The 27,765-nt window shown below is 37.6% G+C and overlaps 1 protein-coding gene across 2 annotated transcripts in view; it reads left to right on the top strand.

Annotated features, from left to right (window-relative positions):
- mdga1 (MAM domain containing glycosylphosphatidylinositol anchor 1) overlaps positions 1-27,765 on the top strand; it is a 202,056-nt gene that overhangs the window by 41,954 nt on the left and 132,337 nt on the right. For both annotated transcript variants that reach the window (XM_026171878.1, XM_026171887.1), the window contains exon 3: positions 15,218-15,357. In XM_026171878.1, coding sequence (XP_026027663.1) covers positions 15,218-15,357 — 140 coding nt within the window. The remainder of the gene's footprint in view (positions 1-15,217; positions 15,358-27,765) is intronic.

Genomic DNA, 27,765 nt, shown 5'->3' on the forward strand with positions numbered 1-27,765 from the left:
TCTGATCTTGACTTTTTGGCTGTCAGGTTAGAAATGAACAGCAGCACCAAGCATGCAAACAGTGATAAAATAAATTTGACAATGTAATTACCTTAACGCACTGTGAGCTTGTGAAGATCAGTCACAAGGTTAATGATTTTATACAGAATTAGTCTGTGGTTTTACTCACTTCCATTTCCGCTGCTGGATTTTACTGTTATGATAATGCTCTATTAATGTCTCTGATTGGAGTAGGTGGTGCTCAGTTGATCCATTTTGTGTGGAAGAAAAGTAAAAAAAATACATCAAACACATCCTTTTATGTGAGCATGCACACAGCCTGATGCAGCAAGCTTGGATTAATAATGAACGTTTATACTCACAGTTATGATACCCATTATCTCAGATTAGTGATTTAAGTTTTGTCTAGCCAGCTAACAAAAAGTAAAGCCTGACTCTGCTGAACTTGCTTTCTAATATGCCCCTCTGTCAGTTTAGTTAGTCAATGTTCCTGCTATGTCTTTGTACTTTGGACTAGTGCTGCTTCCTGGGTTACTGGACTTGTGTTAGGCTTGTTTTTTTTTTTTTTTAAATTAGATAGCAGCCATTAAAGATCACTTTTGTTTATGACCTGTACCTCCAACATAATTTTTCCTCCTCCCTGCTAATCATAACAGCAAGACACTTTTCAAATACTTGTTTGAGTATAAACATGCTGATTTCTGCTTTCCTTTATATACAGCTTTTCTTTGTTTAATCTCCCAGCTAATGAACAGCCTTATTCAAACACTATCTCAAAAGTTTAGGGTCAGACAGAAAGTTGCATGTTTCTCAAAATAAACTTTTATTCTTCAAATGAGATTCAGAGTGAATAGAAAATATAGCCAAGATTATATAGCTATTAGCAAGCTTATGAAAAATGAATTGTACTGATAATAATGTTACCCTTCAAAGATGTTTTCCTTAAATAACTATTTATTTGCAGAAATCACAGCCTTTGACATTCTAGCTTTCAGTGTGTTATTCTCCTGGCCTCTCCATTATAGACAGAATACCAGATAACTGCTTCTTCTCTAAATACAACCCCGATTCCAAAAATGTAGTGACGCTGTGTTAAATGTAAATAAAAACTGAATGCAATGACTTGTAGCTAATGCATTTTCTCGGTGTTTTCTAGGTTGTACCGTGAATAAATGTGGGTTTATGAGATTTGCAAAATGATTGCATTCTCTATTTACATTTTACGCAGTGTCACAACTTTTTGGGAATTGGGGTTGTAATTAGAAACTGTGACATTTTGTACATCCTAGGAGACAGCTGACCATATTTGTTTCTAGGTCACAGGTTGGTATTTAATGAAAAGAAAAACCAAATTTACAGACATGTGGAACAAACACTAAAGAGAGAGAAACTTTAATGCATTAGAAAGCCTGCCAGCCAGTCAGAATGTGAGAGCAAAGCTCACATTGTGGACTTTATGTGCTATCCTTTTGTTTGTGTTTGATTCCCTTCACGGCATATGTGAAATACAGCTTATGTGAAGTGGAAATGTTCCATAAGTGTTTGTTTAGATGTATTATCCCGGTGACAGATGGATGGCCTGTCTAGGCCGTACACTGTCTCCCATCTCCAATACATGGTGAAATAAGATTCAGCAACCAGAAAGCACACACTGGTTCTGGTATAGCACAATTCCTACTTCAAATTAATCCATTTTTTTTAAAAAAAAATTTTTAAAGTGACCCATCTTTGGCGTTCAAGTCAAAAAGCAACATCCTGGCGATCCTCGACCAGCTGTCAGCTTTTAGTGCTTCGCTTGCTGTTCCATTTTCATCTAAGAGCTTATCCAGTGCAGGTCTAGAGCTGATGATTCATCATAGCTGATTGTACTAAGTGTTACACACATGCACATACATCCATACTTTGAGATGAATTCTACTTTTCGTCGAATCTACATTGCAAACATTTGCAATCTTTACAAAGTGGTGACTGACAAAGGAGTCTTAACCAAAGGCAAGCTTTTTGCATTCATAAATTACAGGCCACTAAATACCCCTCTGAGCACCTAGATTTTACTGCTTTTTTTTTATAAATCTCATTTGTCTTGTGAGATACATTTATTTTGGCTTTGACTGATGCTGTTGTGTGTTGTTAATGTAGATTTTGATATAACACTGATAAATATTGTGGACTTTGTGCAAACACTTTTTGGACTAAGAGTAAGAGGAGAAAATGCAGTGTGCACCCCCTCCCTTTCCAACCTTTTTCACAGTAAAGATCATGTAAAACAAGTGAGATGGCAGGTTTTTTTGAAGGATTATATTTGTTGTGTATGTCATGCAATCACTGCAACATGTTTGAAAAGCAGATATATCCTAAGTGTATTACCAAGCGGAGTTGTTTCTAGATGACAGTGCATGTTAACAATTGTTAACATGTCTCTTCTTCATTTCTTTTTTTTCGCCCTACAAACATTTTTAGTAACTGCAATTATCATGACTTGTCTTCGCCATATACAGCAGATGTTGTGCTCCTGCACATCAGTCTCTCACAACAGTAGGGGGACTGGCAAAGTGTGAAAACAGAATAATATTACAGTCTTTTGTCTAAAAATTGAACTGTTCTTAAGGAATTAAACAGAGACTGTTAGCTGTTCTGCATTATAGATTTTCAGTTCATGCTGAAAGCTCATGATAGATAATTTTCTTCTGTTACATTCCTCATTGAACAGATAATCTGCCCTTTTGTGTCATGAATTTCCAGTGCCCCTCCTTTTTTTTTTTGCTAAACTGAGAACTGAGCGCAGCACACATGCAGAAAGTTTTCTGTATATTTAGTGACACCAAGGAATGGGGCTCACTGAATAATTCACAATGCAATACTGTCACAATACAGCAGATGGGCAACAACTTGACTGACAGTTTATGATACATAACAATAGCCATGTAACAGATAAATAAATACCAATATAAAGGTAAAATAAGAAGTAATTATTTATCCATTTAAGTGCAGTGTCTGTTTGTGTTCCTGTGCGTGTGTTTGAGAGAGAGAGAGAGAAAGAAATTACTATTATTTATAATTTTTTAAATTGTATTTTATATACATATATTTTTTTATTTTATTGATGTATCATTTCAAACAATTAGCTCCTTAGTTTGCTTGCCTTTGTTGTCCTCCATTTCCCCCATCAGTTTCTACTTCCTCACCAGAAATTAGCATACTTTCATTCATTTGACCCTCATTTGTTTAAAAAAGTGCCCAGGGACTCAAAAAACCGACTCTAGTGAATGAAATTGGTGGATGAAATTCAGCTAAACTATTTGCATTGTTTAATGAAAATATAAACATTTGGCACAAGAATACTAATAACAAATAGCTGGACGGAGTGACAGAATATATTACTGTAACATTCACAGTTGATCGCAAGACTAGACACACTTCACCAATAAAGGATGTGCATTTATGACCCAACAGATAAAAGTTTACTGCACATATTTAGGTCAAAATCATTGAAAGAAGAAATAGAATCCATATTTTATCCAACGTGTCAAAATATCTGCTTAACACATTAGTTTAACAATAACTGTTTCACTAGCTGGGCCCACGTCCTCATTTTAGGTTTGACAACATTTTGGTAGGTAAAGGTGAATGGCTTGGACATGAATTGAGCTGCGGTTTGGGGAAGGCCTCGAAGGGGACTGGCGACGGCTCCCGGGCCAAGCAGATCCCCGTGTACTAAATAGAAGTGAAGAAGTTAAAGAATTGAAAACAAAGAGGGGCGGAGGGTGGGGCACGTAAACGAGAATGAACAGCTTGCAGAACTGGGGAACCTATATAGATGACAACCGGAAGGAGCGTGTTTGGAGGCGTGGTCTCGCTCCTGAAATTCCCATACATAATCTCCAATAAGGAGCTCCACAGTATTGTCACATAATAAAACTGAACAGTATTCGTTACCTGGGATGTTGTATCTTGGGTCGAGCACTTTAAGCTCTGCTTTTCCACCATATAATTACATACTTTCCATTACTGTTAATAGTTTTACATCTTTACTGCATATGACTCTGAATGCTGTGGCTCCTCTTAGAAAGAAAGCCACAAATCAGAAGTACTTGACTCCATCGATAACTCTCAAATGCGCACCTAAAAGCAGATAACTTGTGTGCTGGAGAGGAAATAACATCTCGCTAATTTAGAAAATCTTCAATTTGCCTGAAAAATAGTTTGTTGCTCTATAAAGCAAAACTAAAACTAGAACATCTTACTATTTATCACTGATTTAAGAAAAAAACCTACGTTTCTCTTCAGTACTGCAGCCAGGCTGACAAAAAGTCAGAGCACTGTTGAGCCAAGCATTCATTTAACCTTATCCAGTAATGACTTCATGAATTTCTTTGAACCATTAGCGCTTATAAGGTACTGCAAAATTTTGCAGTGTTGCCTCCCCAGCAGTGTTCTTGGTGACTGTGGTCCCAGCTCCCTTGAGGGCTGATCCACCACCATTCTAACAATCATCCTCCTCCAATGAGGCAGCTTCTTGCATGGGAAACCAGACCGAGGCTGGTCCTTTTATATGTGATTCATTTCTGAATGATTGCACAGTTATCACTTTCTCGCCAAGCTTGTTGCCGATGTTGCAGGTCTGTTATCTTGTGCCTAACGTCCTGGGACAGCTGTTTGGTCTTTCCCCGTGGTGGTGGAGGACTTGAATGGAAGAGATTCATTCTATGGACAGTTGTGCTTTATACACATAAGGAGTTGAGTTTAGGCGTATGTGTTTTTATGGATCTTCGGTTGATATTCTGTCTTTCTGCATTAAAATGAAACTATAGAAATTATAGTTCATGTCTTTGATAGTGAGCAATCTTACGTGTTCAGCAGAGGATCAAATAATTAAATATTTTCCCTGCTGTAGAAGCAAAAATTTGCATTTCTTTAGTTGTTCTTTTTCAAAATATTATTTTCATAGTAAAAGAAATGATTAAACTTACAATTTACCTAAACTGCAGTAAGTTACAGGGACTTATGTACTTGCAACAACTGAAAAAGAGCTGTTGCACACCCACGTTTACCTGACACCTTACTAAAGTAGGTGCAGCAGATTTATATAACAAAATAAATGTCAGTTACTTGCATCATTTTCCAGTGTGTCTATAAATTCAGTAGATATGAGGTCATTGACCCTTTTCTCTTTTTGACTTTCTCCACAATTTTCCTTCTAACTGTTTTAATTCTTTGCTCATACCAAGTCTCTACATGTTCACCTGGATGATTTGGTGGTGGTTTTTTTTGGTGTTACACCCTTGCCTTGCTTTGTGTGTTCAGTGACAGTGACGAGCTTCCACACAAAATAGGATGTAAGCGTGTTAATGTCTCGTTTATGTGCATGCAGCTATTTGCCTGCACTGCTGTGACCTTGCTGTGCATGCATGAAATGGACCAGCTTGTAAATGGACAGACATGAGGCTGACCAGCTAGTCACCAGTAATGACCAGAATGCTGGAAATTAGCCAGTTCTAATCTCTGGCCAGTCGTTCAGTGGATCCCTGTCACATTTTTTAAGTTGATAAAAAAAAAAACTTTGTCTTTTCATCCACAGCTCTCTTTTTCCTTCCTTCAAGTCTCTTGTACATGAAAAAATTATGTCTCTCTTTACTGCTGCTGAATCCAGCCTTTATCATGAGTCAATGCTTCATTAAATCCTAATGGCAGCTCAAAAAGGCCTGCGTTAAATGAAGTGTGACAGATTAATGAAGTATTATTTATCAATGAGTAAAACAGCACCAGCGAGACTAATATCAATATCTAAAGTCTAGCTGTTTTGACAAGCAGGGAGTTAGACTCTAGATGTAAGATAATTGCTGCCCTTCTTGCTTTTTCTCCCTGTCTTTCACTCGCTGCGGTGTCATCATTCAGTCTGTATCTCTACCTGCTCTTCATGCTTTCTCCTTTTCACCTTTTCCTAGTCTCGCTCTATACGTGATTTACACATCACGGTTGTTAGGACCTTTCAATCTCTGCCTTTCTTCATCTGTGTGTCTTTATTGAAGTCTGTCTCAGCATTTCTCTGCTCTTTGTCATTCTCTCTTCCCACTTCTGTAAATTTAAATTTTCCAATTTCAGTCACTTTATTGGCATGACTGTTAAAACCGATGGAAACCATAATATCTAGCTTGTTCTTGTGGTACTTCTGAGGATCGCCCACTCCTCCACCACACACACACACACACACACACTCGTGGCTTTCTCTTTACCTCCAGCTTTGACTCTGACCTTTCATTCGAGCGCTTCTTCTTCTCTCCTCTTTATCGAAATCCTTTCTTAGTGCCTCCCTCCTTCTCACCACTTCACCTGGACTGATCACTAAGCACTGTCGGATGCTCTGCCGCAGTTTCCTTGGAAATATACAGACGTGTACACGGACACACACACCTACACACGCACACACATTTTGTTTTTTGTTCACATTAAGTGTTTTTCTTGTGCTCTTAGTCTGTGTGTAAATGTGCATATGTGTGTGTGTTTATGTATGCCATCAAAGGGAGCTGAAGAATTATGGGTGAGTAGAATAAGGTCAGGTTGACTGTCAGGCAGGCAGATGACGTGAGGCACATGCCTTGTCTTCACTACCTCTGTCTTTGCTCCTAGATACAGTGCTTTTATCCTCTGCTCTCAATTTCCCTTTAATTTTATTATCTTTTGCTTTCTTTTTTTCTGTTATATCTCTACTTCATCCTGACTGTCCTGCTCCAGAAAGCTACATTGACTAACCATATGTTACACCCAAGGTGCTTTTTGTGGCATATGCTGTAACAACACAGAAAGAACCAACACACACACGCAATGATGGCAAAACCTTTGGTGCAATTTCTAAACCTCACCAGCTGTTACTATCCTTTCTCTCGTCTTATCTTGCTCTTTTTAATGCTCTTGTTGTGGGCTATTTTCTTGTCTTAACAGATGTTGTGTTGCTTTGAAGCACCATTGGTTGGTGGAAATGATGATGTAGGAAGTGTGAAATGTAAATCTTAAAAAATCATTTGCACATAGAAGAGACATTACTTGAATTTTCTTTTCATTTTTAACATTTTTGATAATATTTTAGTTGCTACTAATGTGGACTGGTACACAACATTATACACATCACTCTGCATTTAATCAGACAGATAGCTGCAACTCCCTGAGCCTAGTTCTGCCAGTGGTTTCTTCCTGTTAAAAGGGAGTTTTTGTTTCCCACTATCGCCATGTGCTTCCTCATAGAGGATCATCTGATTGTTGGGGTTTCCTCAGTAATATTGTAGGGTCTTTAACTTACAGTATAAAGCACCTTGATGCAAATGTTTGTGTGATTTGGTGCATTTTGTGCATTTCGATGTGGATATCTGCTAAAAAGGCCCTAAAAGGGGATCTTATAGTTTAAAGAGAGAAATCCATGTGTCTGTAAGACAGGTCTGCTGATGTGAGACATTGAGATAACATTACCCGTTCAACATCACAAGGTTTTTCGCAGTTAATATTCCCAGTGACAGCATTTAAGAAGTCTCACGTCATTCTTTATTAATGTCAGATCATCCAAACTTGGAGCATTATGCTTCGGATCATGGTGACTTTGCACTTAATGAATTTAAGGAATCTACACAAAGCAGTGATGTGCTCCTGTATCCCTAGCAAGATGTTTAGTGTTGTTTTTAGTAGCACTAAGCTTTACTTAGAGCAAAGTGCGTGTGTGTCTTTGTGTACACTTGCATGGATTTGTCGATTACTACTTCTGAGCAACACTTGACACTTTAATCAAGGTATCAATATATGCTGTTGTGACTTAACTGCACACACTGATGTTTTGTTGAGTTTCAAATTAAAGGTGATTGAATATTTTGTTTACTTCACTTCAGCTTAATTTGCATTAAACACTCCAACATCCAGCGACGCAATTTTATTTGTCAATTTATGTGTTTAAAATAAATAAATGAATACTTCAGTTATATTCACACTTGTATTTTTGTGCATTTTTAAGTGTAGAGTGTTGGGTTGATTAAAAGATATGCAAGTGTATTAAGGTGAAATGCAATTTGTATTACTTACCTTAAGGTGCAAATAGCATGCATTCAAATACAATGATCAGGCATCTTTGTAAATCTATAATCAATATATAATTGACTTATAATTATTAACACATGTTTTAAATTGTACGTATTAATATAACTGCTATCTGGCATTAAATACACTGTCAATATTCTCTTTAGTATGTCAGTATCAACACAGCGAATACTAGATTCAGCGGTCTTTGTAAATGGAGCTTGCACAAAGAGAATGCCAGTCACATATTTCTCTTTTGTTTCTCTTCTCTGTCCTCCCAGCCTTTTCCATACTCTCCTCTGTCCATCTATGCCAAAGATCTAAGCAGTGTGCATCTTTTTTTTGGAACTCTCTCTCTCTTGTTCTTTATCTTTTCATCCTGGGATAGCTCAAGTGCAGCAAATACACTCCTTTGAGGAGTACGACTCATGTTTGACCACGTTCTACAAACCCCCAATCACTTCACATAACTCCAGTCCTCCACCAGTGTCAATTCTGACTCCCCTCACTTCTTACATGTCGTCCGATGAACTTTTTTCTTCAAAATAACAAAGCAACATATATAAAGCAACATATATAAAGCAACATATATGTGTGTGTGTGTGTGTGTGTGTGTGTGTGTGTGTGTGTGTGTGTGTGTGTGTGTGTGTGTGTGTGTGTGTGTGTGTGTGTGTACGTACACGTGTGGCCTGCATTAAAGACACTAGAACTGTGTTTCGAATTAATCAGATTTTTATTTTTGTTTTAGTTTCTTTCTAGTTATAGCAGCTAAAAAGTGGACAAATAATATTTTTGGACCTGAGGGTGAGGTGTGTATAAAAGAGAAGAAAAGGCAAAATTCATTGACTGATGTTAATGCCCAGTTATGTGTAGAAAACCTGAATGGACAAGTTAAAGAGCTCACGAATTCTTATTTTCCCTTTCCTCTGAATTTCCATGTTCTGTGCCTTTTAATAATAGATATTACACACGATGTCAAAGGGAAGAGTCACTCTTCTTGGATATAAAAACGGCAGTGTTTCCAGGAAACTGCTGTCCCCTTTCCTACCCATCTGTTTTCCATTACAGGTGCTTTTTTTCTAGTTTCTCCACCTTTTCTCCACTCCAATCTTCCCTCTGCTCTCCAGTGATCCACCTTTACTGGCTTTTGCTGTCATCTGACATTTGTTGATTGCGCAATCCCTTTGTCCTCTTGCAGTAGTTGTGGTGGAAAACACAGAGTCATTCACTGACAAACAGGTCCACATGCATTAGGTAGCACAGCGTGTATCACACACTATGAGACACTAAATCAGACCCTATTTCAATGTTTTTGTTTAGTGTTCAGTGTATTTGTTTTGGCTATCATACTGGCCGTCAGATACATTATAGCTGTAACATGTTTATAAAAACATAAAGATTTACTTAAAAAATAGGAGTGCTCGGATTATCATGTCAATATGCCATATTTACCCATACAGATTCATTATAACCTGCAATTACAACACCTATGACACATAAAAACATATATAAAACAGCCAAGCGTCCACTAAAGATATAAGCTACAGTATTTGAACCATCCACACACAAACACACAGGCTGTACAGTGATTCAGAAAGAGAGACATGCATACAAATCTACGGAGACATGATCAGAGACATTTATTTAAGTGTTGGTAAACAAATTATGAGTTAAACAGAGTGAATGTAGAGATTACATACGTTATGTAATAAGCTTCTTTTGAAAAGAATGTCCCTTTTCCTTTTCCCCCCCATCTTTTTGTTACTGTGTTACTAGGATATATATTACGTTTCCCTTTATGCAGTGATTCTTGAATGTGTGCGCCGCTACACATGTGTGAGAGCTCACAGATTGCAAGCATTTTGTAAAGTTGTATTCTTTTTTTTGTTTACATTTTACACAAATTCCTAACATTTTTTGAGAAATTGGTTTGTAGATGTCTCCAAAACCAGCATCAAAATAAAATCATAAGGCAGTTAAATAAAAAAAACAAACAAAAAACCCTAAAACAAATAAAATAATTTGCTAGCTAGTGTTTATTCAAGAACAGTCTAGACTTGAAAGCCTCCCACTGAATTCAGTACCAATGAAAATCATATTTGTATGTTTAAGGGAGGCTCATTGCATCTATTTACTGTTACAGAGTAAGATACAGTTAAAAGGAAAAACATCTTCTTGTTCTTTTGTGTGTGTGTTTGTGTGAGTGTGTAAGCAGGGAAACAGCCATTTATAGTTGATTGAAAGAATGAAAAGGTTAGTGAAGGTTAGTCCTTTCATTTATAACTGCCATTTAATGGTCAGGTCAAAAGTTAAATCAATGTCCCTGATGCGTTTTGATATCTAGAGCTCCAATCGAGCCAAAATGAAAAGGATGGGGTCATGACATCAACCATTTGATCTTCCTCCATCCTGTCTGCACAGAAAAATCCTGATAAAATACTGAGGCAATGTGAGTCACACAGACTTTTGGCCATAAGGCTGTTTTTTCTGTGTGTGGAAGACTGTGTGTGTGTGATTAGTGCTTCTGTGGGTCAAATGAACACTTCCCTCAATTGCAGTTAATCAATAAATTCTGTGACTTTTCTCTCAGGCCCCCACTCTCTTATCTCCTTCTGCTCGTCAACCTTTCCTTTCCTTTCCTTTCCTTTCCTTTCCTTTCCTTATTTTCAAACCCTATGTTGTGATAGCAGAGGAAAGGCCACAGCATTGAATGGTCTCTTATGAATGAAGTGAATTGAGTCAGGGCTCATCTGTATGCATGAGAGGCTCCCATAAAGTAACTACGCATATCAATCATGCTCGGCGTGGCTTCGTGTTCGACAGGATTCATCACCTTCCTTGGGATTCCTCTGGCAAGATACAGTATAATGTACATGAAAACACACACAGACACTTACACATGCGTGTATGCACACTCACATTTCACCAGAGCGGGCACACTCAGTCACTCTTTCGACCACAATCACACACATGCTGCTCAGCACTCTGTCAAGCTGTCAGTGCAGTTTGACACCAGCTCTCCTGTCTCATCATTAGTTTTGGTGAGATATGTCCTGTCCCCTCAACAAAAACAAACATGGCAGGCAGTGACAAATCAATTAATCAGACAGGGCATTTGCCGATAGTTATATTTCACTTACAACTAATGTGCATTGAACGTCTCAGAAAAGTTTCCAATAATGCATGGACAACACCTTCAATCGGTTTCCACCAGAACAGTTTTGATCGATGAATCATCAGACTCGGATAGTTTACTGTCAAAGCGCCAGCTCTCCATGACTGATGATCTCTTTCCGTACTAACTGAAACAAAGAGACAGACTTGCTTCTTTATGCTATGTTGATCAGAAAACATGAACGCCTGTGTGATGGTCTTTGTTTTTTGTATGTGAAATGTATATTCAGTAAATGGATATTTTATAGGGTATATCAAACTGTAATAGTTGTCAACCAGATGTAGGATTGTGGAAAATTATAGGCAGGTAAAATTATGTTTATCTTACATAATGATTTTCTCATGGTTGTTGGGTTAGTTAGTTGTAGTTGGGTTTTTCTTCTTGTTAGAGTGTAACTAGAGAAGAGGTGTATCTGTAGTCATGCAGCCTGAGCCCTCTTGCTTTATTTTCATCATTTCTTGGTTTTGTTTTTGTCTGTATTGGGCTAGGAGTCTCCCTCAAACCAGCCTCTCTTCCCCTCAGTCCTTCTCTCCTCTGGCTTTCACCTGCTTTGGTCTGCAGTTTACAGTTATGATTATTCCTATTTTTCCTGTTTGTTCTGTATCTTCCTAAGTTTCCTTTCCGCTTAATTTTTTTTTAGTTTTAAATATATAGATATAGTAATTTGTCTCTTAGTCCCTGCTTTCCATTTTCAGTTTTATTCATTTAGGTTCTCTGCCTACCTGTTTTCTAAATCTATGCAATGTTATTTTTCCCCACACTTGAATCCTTCTCCATTTCCTTTTATGCTTTCCTCCCTTCTGTAAGTTTCTGTTTTTTCTGTCTTCCTCCTCTTGCCTGTTTTATTTTCTTCCTTCTTTTTTTTGCTCACCCTCTCTGCATCTCTCTCCTCCTCCTCTTTCGCAGCCTCCCTTTCTTTAGTCGATCAGACAGTTGAAGCAGCCAAGCTGCCGGAGGCTAGAACAGACAGAGGAGCCGCTCTGTCCGACCTCCCTCCCTCTCCAGAGAGGCAAACTAATGCAGACACGCCAATAAGCTGTAAGGAGATAATTATTCACCATTTATATCAGCCCGACATCTTTTCACGATAGTGCAGCACACATCTGGAACCCGGCTCTGTTACTCCACATAGTAATTTTTAGGTTTTTATCCTTTTATGGGTTACATTTTAATTGATTGATCAGGAGAGATTCATGCCGGGATGTTAAAGCTTAAAGGTTACAGCATACTTGTCACTGGAGAATCCACTTTACTGAACAGTAACCTAACAGCAAAAATGTTAGAAAATAGCAGATAAATTAGACATGATCTCCCCTCCCATTGAAACTACTATTAGTGTGCCCTTCAGCAAGGCATTTAACCCTCAACTGCTCCACGTGATCTGGTTACTCTCCTGCATAAAGCCTGCATTTATACTGAGCGGCTCCCTTGTCTAAATGTGGTTCGGTGTATGAACTAGAGACAGCTTGAGTGCTGAAAAGACCTGCGTTTGTTAAATCATTTAAATGAATTTCAACATAACCAAGAAAAAGGAGCACTGCATTTAAATCTGGCTTACATTTCAAACTTTTTAATATGTTTAAAAAGTGTTTTTTTGTTCTTTTAGCACAAAGTCGGGAGAAGTTAGAGAAGAAATGGTTTTGGGATGATTTTTTTTTCAGTACAAGACTGAAGCAGTAAATGATTGACTGCTTTTTTGATGAGCTCCTCAAGCGCACAGTTTCGTTTACAATCACAAACACACAAACACACATTCCTTTGGTGCACACAGCCAGCATGTGCTTACTGTAATACGTACACGAAATGAGTAACTGCGCTCATACCACAAATGCTCTCGTTTCCTCTTTTCTTTTCTAAAATATAAATCTTCAGAAAATAAGAACAAAATGATGATAGCCAAACAACAAGATTCACAGATTGCTTTTTGTGGGCACAGAGGTCTGGTCACTGACAGTACCAATGTGGTTTAGAAAGCTACAGCCAAAAGCCAAAATCACAGATTTTATTAAGCACGTCTTTGCAACTGGGAGTCAGTTTGACCTACAGTCTTCTCTTTCATCAATTTTACTTCTTTTTGGGGGGGATTAAAAAAAATATCCCATAAATGAAAATATCATTAAAAAATTACAAATATAAGCAGAAAGTTACACTCGCTGTGCTGTCACACCTTAAGCTATTAGCATGAGCGGGAACATAGAGAGACAGATTTTAAACCTTCTTTTATTTTGAACTTGATTTCTGGCTGTGGATCACGCCAGCTGTTGTTATGTCTGATCGAGTTGAAGTTTAAGGTGAACAGGCCGCCCACTTTCTTCCTGTCCGTTCAATGATAACAGTCGTACAGCACAGTGAAGATTTGTTCTCCCTGTGAATCGATGCTAATCACATCATTGTGCTGCCCCGTCCCCCATGTTTCTCTCTGGGGTTTCACACTCCTCTCTGGCCTTTTCCTCCTCACCCGCTGATTCTCTCGCTCTGTCTCCATTTCTTCCCACCCCCCTCCTGTCTTACCTCATCATAAGGGAGGTGAAGCCATCTGAGTCTATTTGCACGCGAGCCAGCCTCCACATGGGTCAGTGCTGTGCAGATGTTGTCACCGCAAAGAGTTCCCATCATGCATCTGTCATACATTATTGCCACAAACTGCTTTCTACTCCATGTTTTATTGAGATGTGGGAGTTTGTTGATTATTATAACAGGACAGATAATCTTGTTTTCATTTTTTCTTATGAATACTGTACACATAGATTTATTTATTTATTTATTTATTTTTTGGGGGGGGGGGGGGGGGAATCAATAATGAACCAGCCTTAGACTTTTTCAGATCAAAATCAACAACTGAAATTGGAATTAGTTGTATCTTTGGTCATGATTTGGGCCATAGACCACTTGTTCCATTTGGATCCAATTTAGACCAGAAGATCAAACATCTGGACTGAAGAAAAAAGTCTGACAATTTAATAAGCTGTTGATATTTTCTACAACAAAAATATTCAAACCCTCTTCATAAAAAAGTTTGCTTCTGTTTATTGAGATTTGCAGACTTTCATTTATACATAACTCTCTTAAAGTCTCACCATAATATTTCAGTTGGGTTGAACTTGGTTAGGACTTTAACTGGGCTATTGCAACACCTTGATTCTTTTTCTTTCTCAGCTATTCCATTGGAGATTTACTGGTATGCTTGAGCTGGCCTCACATCACAGCCTAGAATACTTTGGTATACAGAGGAGTTCATGGTTCAGTCAGTGATTGCAAGTCTAAATCATCACCTACTGAAATGCTGTTTTTTGGTTTTCACTAAATACGGTGCTGTGCATAATGGCCAGACGTTTCCACTTTGGTCTTGTTTGTCTAAGGGAAATTTGTCCAGGGGTTTTATGGTTTGCTCAGATACAACTTTGCAAACCTAAGTTGTTCTTTTTAGAGAAACAAGGCTTCATCTTGGCAACCCTTCTAAACAAGCCATACGAGTCCATTTGATTTTTTTCCACATGATAGTATAATGCAGACTGACACAGGTTACAACTACCAACTTTATTAAACCTATTTTGTAACGTCTAAAATACAAAACTTCCATTACCGCACAACTAAATCTGTAAAAGACAAAAACATTGGTCCAGAGTGAAGATTCAACCTTTTGAACTTCTAAAGGTGACCAACGTTTCAGTTTCCCAATAAATGTCCGCATTCCCTCAGACACTGATCCACATGACACTGCTACAAGTACAGAAAAAAAAGACAACTCAGATCATGCAGATAAAGGAGTAATGTGATATATTTATTTATCTGAGTCATCAATACTAGCACTAGTGTTACACATACACCCACAAGACTATGACCTTTAATTCTGCTGCTGAAATGTTACTAAATATGTAATGTGGTTTTCTCTTCCTTTGTGTTTGTCTGTGTGTATATGTGTGTGCCTGCATGACTACATGCTTGGTTGTGGTGTATGTGTGTGTGTGTCCATGCCTTCTTTCACAGCTCCTGCCAACGCCCAGATTGTGCACTCGGGCGCAGCATGTAACGTCAAAGATGATAACATGAGTGAGAGAATCTACACCATCAAAGAAGGAGACACACTAGTGCTTCAGTGTATTGTTAAAGGACATCCACGACCCCAGGTAAGCTCCAAGATCTCCCACTGGGCATTTATTAAAATGTGCATTTATACATGCAGTATATGTTCTTGGTGATCCGCTGTGACCTTCACTGAGCAAGCAGGTACGTTCCACCTCTCTTGCTCAATGATACCTTGACAGCAATGTCTCTTGTCATTCTAAAACATAGTTTTAGCAACCATATGGGCTACTCTCGTTTAGTGTGATGAATGTTTTGATGTAAACTTGTGTTTGATATATTATCTATTAAAATGCATTTATGTAGTTTATTAAAACTGGCATTTAAAAAAAATCTAATACATAAAATTCCTGTATTTTATGTATGAAATGGATAAAACTAAAGCTGATAAGACCATGCTATATTTATGAAAGTAGCACCCATGTGTCCTTTGGTTCGTCAGAGTCTATCACTGATTGCAGTAGTATAATGAAAGAGCATTGATCAGCCGACTGTCATCAAGAATTTCCACATTTTCAGATCTTTCCTGTCTTGCTGGATTCTCAGTGTTCAAACTCTAGATTTTTCTGTCTTTATTTGCTATTTTCCCAAGACAAATATAAGAGAGCCTAAGGTCATGTGAAGATGATGATGTTGTTATAATGCATGAACACCTCCTCAAAGCTGGGAAAATTCAACTTTGTTTACATGTAGGGACTATTTTCACTGCAGCACTTTCAGGCAAAACATGCTGGTGACTGAAAACACTTCAGGCAACATGGACACATTTTATCATTACCATCAGTTGCCCTGTACGCGGTAGCATAAATAATATGAATCACCAGTGAGTCATTACTTATGTTTATCGTGTCATTCTTTTGTTTGTTGTGGTTAGTCACATAATCTCTTAATTTACTCTGTTTACACTGGAATTAACTAAAGCCATACTTTCCTTTGTTCACTCTGTGAAACATTTAAGCCAACTCCAAACTTGTTACACACACACTTTAGCACCCTTTTAGTATCATTTTTATCTCATTTGAATGAGCAACTGATGACCGTGTTTCCACCTGCACATTTCACAATAAATATTACTCTTCCTACAGTATTGTTCAAAATGTTATTAAGCCTATAGAGAAGGATTACCTAATGGCTCTTCACTAAAATTGTGCTGAAGCTCAAGGTCGTGGTCACACTTGTCATTTTACAAGCAATAACATGTGAAGTGAGGTGGTTTTCTGAGCCATCTCAGCTACAATGCCACTGGTGTTCTGGTTTTACAGGGAGTTTAGTACATGAACTCTGTTTTACCTGCAAAAGGATGTATTTTAACCAAAGCAGTTACCATTTCTTAAACCAATCCAGTGTAACCATCTAAAGTATTCAGAATAAGTTACTCTCGTTGAATAATGCAAAGGAATACGTTACAAAATACATTTTGGGCCATGTATTCTGTAATCTGAAACAAGTAGTTTTTTTGTGCCTTATCCTAAATAAGGAAACATTGAAAACAAAAAGGAAAAAAAAGATGTTAATAGTTCAGACAGGACTGGAATCCCAGCTTGATGGGCAAAAGCCTAGCGATTAGCTTATGCCTCTGCCCACCCACTTTTGAGTCCAAAGGAGCCTAGAGCGTGGTCTTTCCTCACTATTTCTGTAAATACACGTATATATCTTGTATGTGACAAAGAAGGAGAAAGAGATTCAGTACATGTAATTTTGCCCTTTAAAATGGTTTTGATGAGTAGGGGCAACTTTATATAAAGAATCTGCTTTCTGACTTCATATCATCAGTTAAGTTCTACGGAGCGATTAAAATGGAAAAATCTGTACTCTGTACTTAACCTCCTAAGACCCGCACTCTTCCACGGCATGCATTTTTAATTTCTCTTTGATATTTGGGCTGATTGGGACCCGATGAATGTAAAAACAAAGAATTAACAGATTTTTCTTTTTTTTTTCTTTTTTTTTTTTTTTACCAGATTTTTGTTCCTAAGAAAGATGAGAGCCTCATATGAGGATATTAGTTTAAAATTTTGATAGAACAGCAGCAGTATAATGACCTCAAATTGTGATGTCCACATATGTGGACGTTAGGTCCTAGGAGGTTAAACTGTTTCAGTTTAATTATAATACCTGCATTTAGCGAGGCTAACTCTCCAGCTACAGTAATGCATCTCATGTAAATGACAAACTATATTATTATTATATTATATCTACATTGTACTATAAAAATAAAGTTCTCAAAACTAGCACAAGAATGATCACATGTACTGTGAATATAAATAAGTAATGGGTATATATTAACCTACATTAGAAAGAATTGAAGAGGATGAAACCATTGTGCATGCTAGGCTTTGCGTGCATTAGTAATTTGTGTACTTAAAGGAGGATTGCTTTAATCTTTTATAAAGACATATTTTACATACACAGTATGTACATATAAGCAGTCCTTAAAATATATGACCATACTAACACCAAATATACGCATTAACAAAGAGTGAAAAATACTTTCCAAACAGCACGCTCATAAAACTTGAGCAGGAGGTGCAGTCCACCTTCGACCCATCTGGCTCCCTGGGTTGAACCCCAGTGAAACATTTTGCATCAGGATCTCTCTGTGAGCATACATCTGTGTGAGCGTACATAGCTAGATGAAATGAAATGAACTGAGGTGACTGTGGAGGGGTTGTGTGTGTTGTGTGTACTTGTGTGCAAGTGTGTGAGGTGAGAAAAGCAGTGTTCCTCACGGGTGCATGTCCACTGGCATCACATCAGCATGAATAAAACAGCGCCTGTGTCTAAGCCTTGTTTTCTTCTATTTGTGTGTATGTGTAACTCGACGATGGATGTGTATGAGAGTGTGTGTTTAAAAAAAAAACACAACGAAAAAGGGCTTGATTGCATGACTCTGCAGATGCAAAACAATCATTTGTACGAAAGGCGCAGAGTCTAATTACATACCAAACTGTTGACCTTACCTGCCCATACTAAGAGTGGCTGTCTTTCCCATTTGTTTCCTCCAATTCTCTCTGTCTCTGTGACTCGCTTGCTCTTGGATACAAACATAGACACACACACATACAGATGTAGACTTTAAATTTACAGTCCGCGTTGTTAGAAACAAATGCAACTTTTAATAAAACTTTTATTTTCAGCAACGCTGGAATAATCATTACACAAAACATACTCTGCATAACACATACTACACAAGTTCATTCCCCTAGAGCATTTCAAAGCTGTAGGAAATTGCGTCAGTGATTGCTTGTTCTCTTGGTCGGAGGTGGAACTGTATTTTGAATAATGATCACTTTGGTCACATTGTCAGAATGTAAAATATATATAGCGTGTGCACAGACAAGATGTACAGTGCCTCTGGCAAAGAGACATCGGTTGAGTTAGTGCATGTGCTGCCGTCAGTGAGGCAATGTGTATGTAGACGCAAAGTTAGAGACGGAAAAGACAAATAAAGAACTAGTAAAGAGGTGCAGCTCAGGAAACATTTGCATTTCTCTGTCATTGCACCAGAAATGGAATGAGAAGTAATATATCTTTATTATATCATTCACATTCAAAGTCGAAGAGGAAAATATGTATGTAAATTGCTTGACAATTTTATAGACATTCCAAATAAAAATAAAAATATGATTATTTAGTCGATCAAATTTGAAGAAAATAAGTTAATTACTATGGCCACTGTGCTTTTGTTCATTTAGACATCATTGTGAGTATTATTAAAAACATCCAATTCTGATTTAAAACAATCTAAGCCAAGGTCCGAGCACTTCTAAACTTTTAGTTGCTTTTGTTAGTGTTAGATTCCATGATGTCAAATGGCACCTGGACCCGTTGAATTTACTACTGAGCTACTCCAAGTGTAGAACAGTCAGTCACCTTGGATTAAAGAGCAACATCCTGATGTTTTTCTAAAACCACTCTTTACAACATATTTTAGAAGCTGAAAGCCACCAGCTGTCAGACTTGTAGGGTCATATCCATGTTGTGTGAAATGAAGAAATAAGGATGTGGAACAGGCTGATGGACCAGAGCTGTTTAGCTAGAGCTATTTGAAATTATTAACTCTACCAAAGGTTATGGGTTTTACCCAGCTTCGTAATGCAATTTGCTAATGTAGTAACAATAATAATTCAAATGAACAATAAACTGGAATGTAAATTGAAATCACATACAAAATGCACTACAAAGAGAGGCGAAGACAGAGCTAAGATACAAACACAGAAAGAGAACATAATGGGTCAGTGTGGGGTCAATAACAAGGAATTATGGCGGCACTGGAGAAGTCAGATCCTTTCTTAGTTACATTGTGCTATAGCTGTGTTGGTTTCTGCCTTAATTATTCATTGTGCAAGTGCAGGATACAACCCTCAGAGATCTGGCTGAAAACGACATAATATTATTACAGTTTCTGCACATTTGTGGGCAGCCCCTTACTGATTTGATTCCTAGCTTCCACCACATCCCAGAAGTACCATTTAAGTACAGTGAACTGAGAGACCAGACTGTAATGATATGAGCTGTGAAGGACTGAGCGTTGCCATTATAAGATGTTTACAGTGGACAGAGTCAGCAACAATGCTTTTGAAGACTTCAACATTATAATTATACTCTATTACTAAGGGGCTCAAAAATACCCTAAACCCTTCCCTAACATCAGGATTTATGCACACTAAGTATTTATGCCAAATTCTGATCCTTTCATCTCACTGTCTTTATGTGACATGAGTGGCACCTGGTGTGTTCATCTGATGCTGTGGTCCATTAGGGGCCCTCTAAGCCCGTTCTTTTAACCGGTTATTTGCCTTTCCATCAACTTGACCGAATATGGTGATTTTTCTCTGCCATCAATAAAGCATTTTCACCATGAGCCACTGCTCACTTTTTCCTGTTTTGAACCATTCTCTGGAAACTTTAGAGATGGTTGTGTGTAAAAATCCCAGTAGATCGGCACTTTGGAAAAATCCTCAGTCAGCCATACCATCAACAACCATACCACATTTTGTTTGTTTTTTATGCAGATTTGGTCATTTTTCAGTTGTGCATACATGCTGCAAATTGTTTCATATATCACATCCAAAATAATGTTCTTTTGGATTCTGATCTGGTGATTGGAGAGGGAATTTGAAGGCCATGTTATTGAGTGATTGCATAAATTAAAGTTAGCAGCATAAACCTGTTACTGACAAACAGATGTGCTAGTGTTTTGTTAGTGTTTTATGCTACATTCATTAAGGGAACATGAAACACATCACATACAAAAACCAGAAAAAGATTTTTACTGTTACAGTGGACGTAAACGGTGAGAGTGCTGACCTCTGTCCGACTGTGCTCTGCTTGAATAGCACACTGTAGCATTCTGCACTGTGTCCCATTGGGGTTACAGAGTTTCCACTGATCTCCTTTGGCTGTATTGAGAACTTGATCCTCGTCACCCCAGCTTCTCCTCCATCCATCCTTACTTCTCATGCAGTCTCTTCCTTACACATATTGAATCTCCAGTTCTGGCAACACACAAAGTTGTGGTTTCAGGTATTTTTTTTCTGGTACATTACATTTTATACATTAGTCATAGTGACTAGACTAAAAATGAAAGCTCACAAAGCCGTTTTTGTCTGTTTGCTCTAACATGTTGCACTTTTGTAAATGTTCACAATAGGCATCCAACCTATAAGGCTCAGGGATTCTTTGGATGAAACGACTCTAATATTAATCTAACTTATGATGTTTTCAGCCACAAAAAGATAATATTACTACTTAAAAATCATGTTCTTGCAACCTGTAATAGAAAAATACAAGTTAATGCAAGTTGTTGTACAATTGTCTATACACGTAGTTTGCTTATAAACAGAAGTCTTCTTTGTAATTTGTTTAACTATTATCTGACACATGTATGAACTGTCTTTATCAGTATATAGGAATTTGGGGTGTGAAACAGACTCTTTGTATGATCCTTAGTAGAGAAGAAGCATGTTCAGAATCATAATTTTATCTTCTGTGAAAGTAAAACTACTTTCACTCCAGACAGACAGCAGATATTCTATGTATGTGATAAGCCGAGCTTTATAGGCTGGGGGTTTCTTTTTCCTTTGTTGCCACATACCCACAACAAAAGAAAAGAAACCCTTCTGGACCCCTTTGGACTCTTCATAAAGGTTGAATAAAGAATATAAGAAGACACTAGGAGTCTTACAGTCTGTAATTTAACTCAGATTTCTACCACAGTCCCTCCACCAATTTCATGCAATGTTCTGGGGATTTAGCTTTTTCTTTTCTCAACCTCTACCTTTACATGTATACACATGAAAAAGTAGGGAATAGTGCTCTCTCTTCATTACTATACTTTCCATATTTGCACTTTGCAGGGCAGAGAGATCCCACAGCAGAGCGATAGAGCCTGATATATATTTTTGCAGTATTCGTCTTATTATATTAGCTCTGCCTGAAATTCTTTTTATATGAAAACTATATGATGCACTATGACATGTGAAAACGTGGCGAAAGATTATTAAAAGAAGAATCATCAGTATTTTCAAAACTAAGAAATATCTAAATAAAGTATAGTCAAAACCTTTTAAAACAGTTTATGCGGTGTTATCTTTCTTAGCAATTGTATAAAGCTACCAATGTTTTTATGAAAAAGAAAATGAATATATGTATAGGTAATGCTTTATGTTGTATATGCACAACTTGATAACAAAGTAAAAGTGCCGCTTTGTGGGTAGCTCATAGTGTAATACATAGAAATATTACAGAAATAATCTTATTTCTTTTCTGTTGGATCATTTCTGTTTGTTTTCCATAGGAGTAGAACTGTTTTCATCTTATTTTGGAGATGGTCACTTTATTCTGTTGAATGTTCACCTCATGAAGAAGAAAAAGAGATATGACAGCTACTGCAGTGAACTGCGTCCTTCCCCCACTCCCCATCCTAACTGGGAAGTTTGTATTGGCCTCTAGGTGTTGGCAGACAGGCAAGATGTTCCAAGTGTTCTGGCAGCTTTGTTATTATTTATGGCTGTACTCTATTCTAACACGAATGTCCTCATAATGCTCTGTTTTCACCCTTCAGAGAAACAATAGACTTACAAATTTATGCTGACAACATTTTAATGCATTTATTAATAAACACACCCACTCCATAGCAGACCACACTAACTCTTTAAAAACATTAGGGCTTTATATTTTATTAATCACGAGTTGTTTCATACCAGTTCAGAGTGTTCTGCCTGTCTCTGGTTTCTGGCTTTGTGAGGGAGCTACTTGTCCCACATTTTGATGAGTCGATTTAAGATCACAGGAATATGATGTATGAGTTCTGATTGGCAGTGGCTTTTCCTACATTTTCAGTCTACATGTATTACCAGTAAAGACTTTTATACTATGTATTATTTTTTAATGCAAGGACCATTTTATTCGCAAAAACTTTCATCTGTGCCTTCTCGGAGCGAGATGATTCACTTTCTCCGCTTTTTCTCTCTCACTTCAGCTTGCTCAGAAGAAGGAGGATCCAATTTAGCCATGTGAGGCCAGCCCAATAAATAGCTTCTTTACTGAAAATGAGACTGATTGAGGATTTATCCAATCCTTTATCAAGACTGATTGTTTACTTTTGCCTGAGCTAGATTGGATTGAAATGGGAGCTCTCACTCTGAACCATACAGAGGAGAGAAAAATCTAATCATTTCTTTCTTTGTCTATGTCTGTTTTCCTCTTTTTGTTGCTGCCTTCTCCTTCATATTGTCTCAGTCTCTGCTTTCTCCTTTTTATCACTCACTACAAGTCATTTCTTCCCTTTACTCTTCTTTCGTCCTTGTCTTATCCTTCTCTCTTCCACGCTTATTTTTTCTTCATCCTGTCCCTGCCTATATCTCCTTAAATTCCCTATTCCACACTGCCTCTTTTTCTGTTCATTTTAAGCTCTCGCTCTCATTTCTATTGTCTCTATACTTCAGACCAACTGCAACAAAGCATATATCAAGTCAACAACAGTTTAGCTCACGGACCATCTTACTTTGGGAAAAGTCAAACTGTATGCATATTGTGTTCGCAGAAAACAAAACAGCAGGCCCATACTCACCTCTTTGTTTTGTTTCATGGCAAAAAATGACCTTTGACAATTTTAAAAGAATGAGTTTTTCAAGACAAGGTGACACGTTGCCTTTCTGCTACGCTGTCCTTCTGCCAACCTCATTGGTTATACCCACAAATATTGTAAGACTCTTTAAAGAAAGAAGGAAAAAGAAATCAAAGTATGTACACAAGGAAAAAAAAATCAGTGTTAGAGGTCACCTACAAGGTGCTCGTAGCATCACTCAAGTTAACTCCTGAGACAGCGGGGCTTTTAGTTAACAAAGCACTGTAGTCTCGCTCACAAAGCTTTTCTTGTTACACACACATAGAGCTCGCACACACACTCTCACAGCTTCTTCAAAAACACAATAGGAGAGTAAATGGTTTTTCTGAAAGTGATTCCTACCTCCTTATTATTTATTCATGGGTCTTCTGGTCATTGCAACCTTGAGACTTGCATGGGTGTGTGCGTGCGTGATGAATTCTATACGAGGAAAAGGTAGAGAGAGAATTATAGATGAGAAAAGTGGAGAGGCAGAGAAAAAAGAAGTGGGAAAGAGGAAGGAATGGAGGGAGGAAGATGAGGGCTGCGGTCTGGAATATGGTTTTGGATTTCTGCCCTTGAGGGGTGAGTGGAATGCGATCGATAGTGAGGCTGAAAGCAAGGCTGATCAGGTGGCAGCACGAGGCTGCACAGGCACTCAGCAAGAACACGACCTAGACACAAACAAGGTCACTGCTTGACCCCTAAGTGGATGGAGAGGAAGAATGAAGAGGAAGATGAGAGCAAGAAAAAAAACAAGAAAGATGGAGAGAAGAAGTCTGAAAAAGACAGGTTAGGGGAGGAAGAAGAAGAAGAAATGGACTTGGAACTAAAAACAATCAACTCTCTCCTTTTTTTATTGCAGTAAAAAAAAAATACAAGGATATGGTGAAGGGACATGAAAACTTTAAGGACTCGATGAAGGAGATAAAACATGATTGTGATTAACTTGAAGCATCAAAAAATTGCATAAATAATTGGTAACATGTGTAAATAATCTCTGCATGACAAAGCCAGCAAAAAAGACAAGCAATCTTTGACTTACTTTCATGATCTCTTTGAAACCGTAAGAAAAAAATATGTTTCGGCATACACACCACCCAGGTAGTTTCACTTTTAGACATGTGGTTGAATAACAAAAACATGTCTGTCATCAAGATTATGAATGTGAATACCAACTGAAAACCAAGAACAAACGAAAGACATCTTGAGCAGAGATAAGAAAACAAACTCTAACAAGATAGATGAATCGCAATGATAAGTGCTGCACGGTGCAGAGGACATGCTGACCACTAATAAAGGAGAAGGAGAATCGAGGCATGACGATGAGGTGGGAAATTGTGCTTATTATGTTTACGCTTGTAGACGGGACTACTCGAGTGTATTCCAAACTCAACAGCAGATGACAATAAATCACAAGATGAGGCAGAACATCTGCTTCAGATCTTGTATTTCACATGCTCCATAAAAAGGCATTGGTTGCGATCCATTTTGTATTTTGGAAGGTCATTCTGTTGTTATGCTGTCTACAGGCTTAAGTATTTAGAAGCGTTCACATCCACTGAATGAAATGTATGCTTCATTTATTTTAAACAAGTACAATTAGACTTTTTTTTTTAAACTGTTATTTTTCATGGTAGTTCCACTCAAGTTGTTTGTGAACATGCTTTCAATTGTGTTCACAAACTTTTTTAAGCATTTAAAATTGACCTTTGGCTGGGCCAATAAAGAATAGTTATATCTTGTCCTAAAGACACTCCAGCACCGTAAACTATTATTAAAAGTTTATTTAAAACTAACTAATCTAATGAATCCAGTTTAGCGATCTTCAAGGCTCTCATGCCTTTTATTTCCATCTTTTTGGCAGGTTTGTCTTGCTTGCTTTAGGATGTTGGAATGAGAAAACTCCCTTTTTTAAAAGGAATTTGCAAAACATGCTTCCATGTTTATGTCGTATTATTACTAAATAAAGAACAGTGTGAAACTGTCCAGTTTCATCGGCTTATATTGGAATGACTTATTGTTTGTTAAAGAAGCAATTTTGAAGCACTACTGTTAATTTATAGACGAGCGGATGCTTTGAGGCCAAGCTTACTTTTAGATCTGCTGTTATGAGCTATTCAGACTTCTTTGATTAGAAACTAAACAACAAACAAGTGAATTCAACAACCCAAGGCCTTCTCCAACTTTTTGTTTTTAAATCAATGCCTAGAATTTCTCTTTTTCACTGTGCTATTGTACATACATTGTAATTTTCTACTTTTTCCTTGCTTCTTATACATTTATGGCATTTGTGTGTTACATTGCCTTTTGGCTTCATGAAGATGTGTTTGAATAGATTAGGATATATCTACTCGGCTAATCAAGTCTGTCACATAGGGATGCCTCTTTAAAGTGTAGCTTTTGTGTCATGTCTACATATCACTTCACTCTTGTTCAGCCAAACAGCTTTTCTGTGAGTGCAAGGGTCACTGTCCTTGACTGCTTGAGACATTGAGTGAGAACACAAACACCGCATCAAATTAGATTTCAAAACAAAATACTTGTGCTGCTGATGTGCCTGGATGAAGACCTCTGTATTGGACTCTTCCATAGCTTTTCTGTATGTTTGAGTGTCTCTGGAGTGTCTGCTGCCGTGGTAACACACACTGTGCTTTGTAGATGAAACCCTCTCTGAGACTAAAAATAATAAAGTTAAGGTCTAAACGTCTGTTCTTACAAACTAAAATGAAACCACAGGAAAAAAGCAAAGTCTGTATTGACTAGAGACTAGACAGTGAGAGACAGGTATGTGTGCTTGTTTGATGATGTATGTTTTATTTATAAAGTATACAGGGCCGGCCCGTGGCATAGGCCGTATAGGCAAATGCTAAGGGCGCCGTCCATCAGGGGGCGCCACGCCAGTGCCACAAATGTTGAAAAAAAAAAAAAGTTGGTACTATTATTTCTAAATACAAAAAATAATCCCACGTTAATTAAAATGCAAAGTGTGTGCTGCACAATATCGTTTATTATTTAGTAAATATTGATATCTATGACTAGCTAGTTTATTGTGATGGTGCTTTGTTTTCTCTATTATTATGTTGCTCTTTGTTGTTTGCTGTCTCCTCTGTTTGTTTTTTTTTGTTTTTGTTTTTGTTTTTTTTTTTCTCCATACAGGTGACCCAGGAGTTCTTTTTTTTTTTTTTTCTCTCTCTCTTCCCCCCCCTTCTCACCGTCTCTTCTCCCCTTTGGTTTTCTTTCTTTCTCTCCCCCTCTTTCTCTCATTCATTCCCCCTGTCCTATTTATTAAAAAAAAAAAAAAAAAAAAAAAAAAAAAAATGACAAAGGATGAACTGAAGCTCTGCCATCACATAATGTCGCATACTGCTGTTTCTGATGTCATTTAAAAAAAAAAAAAAAAAAAAAAATTAAAATGCAAAGTAAAGCTTATTTAATAGAAATATTATTTGTTACAACATTACACTACACTGCTGATGTAGGGGGGCGCCACCTAAAATCTTGCCTAGGGCGCCAGATTGGTTAGGGCCGTTTCTGAAAGTATATATAAAGTAATATTACATTTTAAGATTGTTTTATTCTAGTTTTTTTCAGGCACTTTCAGAACAGAAGCAGTTTGCTGTGGCATTTGGAACATCATTATGAATGCTGTGAATGCATCCAGTGATTTCCTGATTAAGATGTTTGCATGCGTGGGATACGGGTCTTGGTTCGCAGCACAGGTGTTGCATTTGTTTCCCACTTTAAATGATTTGAGCTCTTTGTGGGGAAAAATTTGAGATAGCTTTGTTGAAAGCTAGAGCCGCAGAGCTTTTTCAGTCTAAGCACAGGTCAAAACCGTGGATGTTCTGACTTTATTGGTTGATCTGTGCTTCAATTGATATCGTAGGGCAAAGTAATCCATAAGATTCTTTTTCTTCCCTTGTGTGTAAGCCTTCTTCAGTTTCTCATTTCTCAGCAGCCTGACATCATCTGATCAGGACATACTCAAAAAAAAAAAAAGATGGCTATGCTCAAATTTCTCCATCCTATGCCGTGCTTGTAATAATTAGCCATTACTCATTACAGCTAACACATCCAACATGAGCAGAGTGTGTTAGGTAGCAGCTGACACTGCAGCTGACGGCTGTTGACACTTTGGAGAGAGCTCTGTATATCTGCTGATGCGGTCTGCCCCTGTTTGCTTTCTTCTGACTTAAACCATCTGATGGTCAAGCAAATGTTGCGCAAACTATTGAGACGCTTCCAGAAATGTAAATGGTGCATTTCTTTTTACTTGCCCTCAAGAAGGCACATTAACCGAATATTCATAAATCACAAGTTTTGAAACTAAGAAAGTGTT

This window comes from Astatotilapia calliptera, chromosome 1, assembly GCF_900246225.1.
Source record: "Astatotilapia calliptera chromosome 1, fAstCal1.2, whole genome shotgun sequence".
NCBI lineage: Eukaryota > Metazoa > Chordata > Actinopteri > Cichliformes > Cichlidae > Astatotilapia > Astatotilapia calliptera.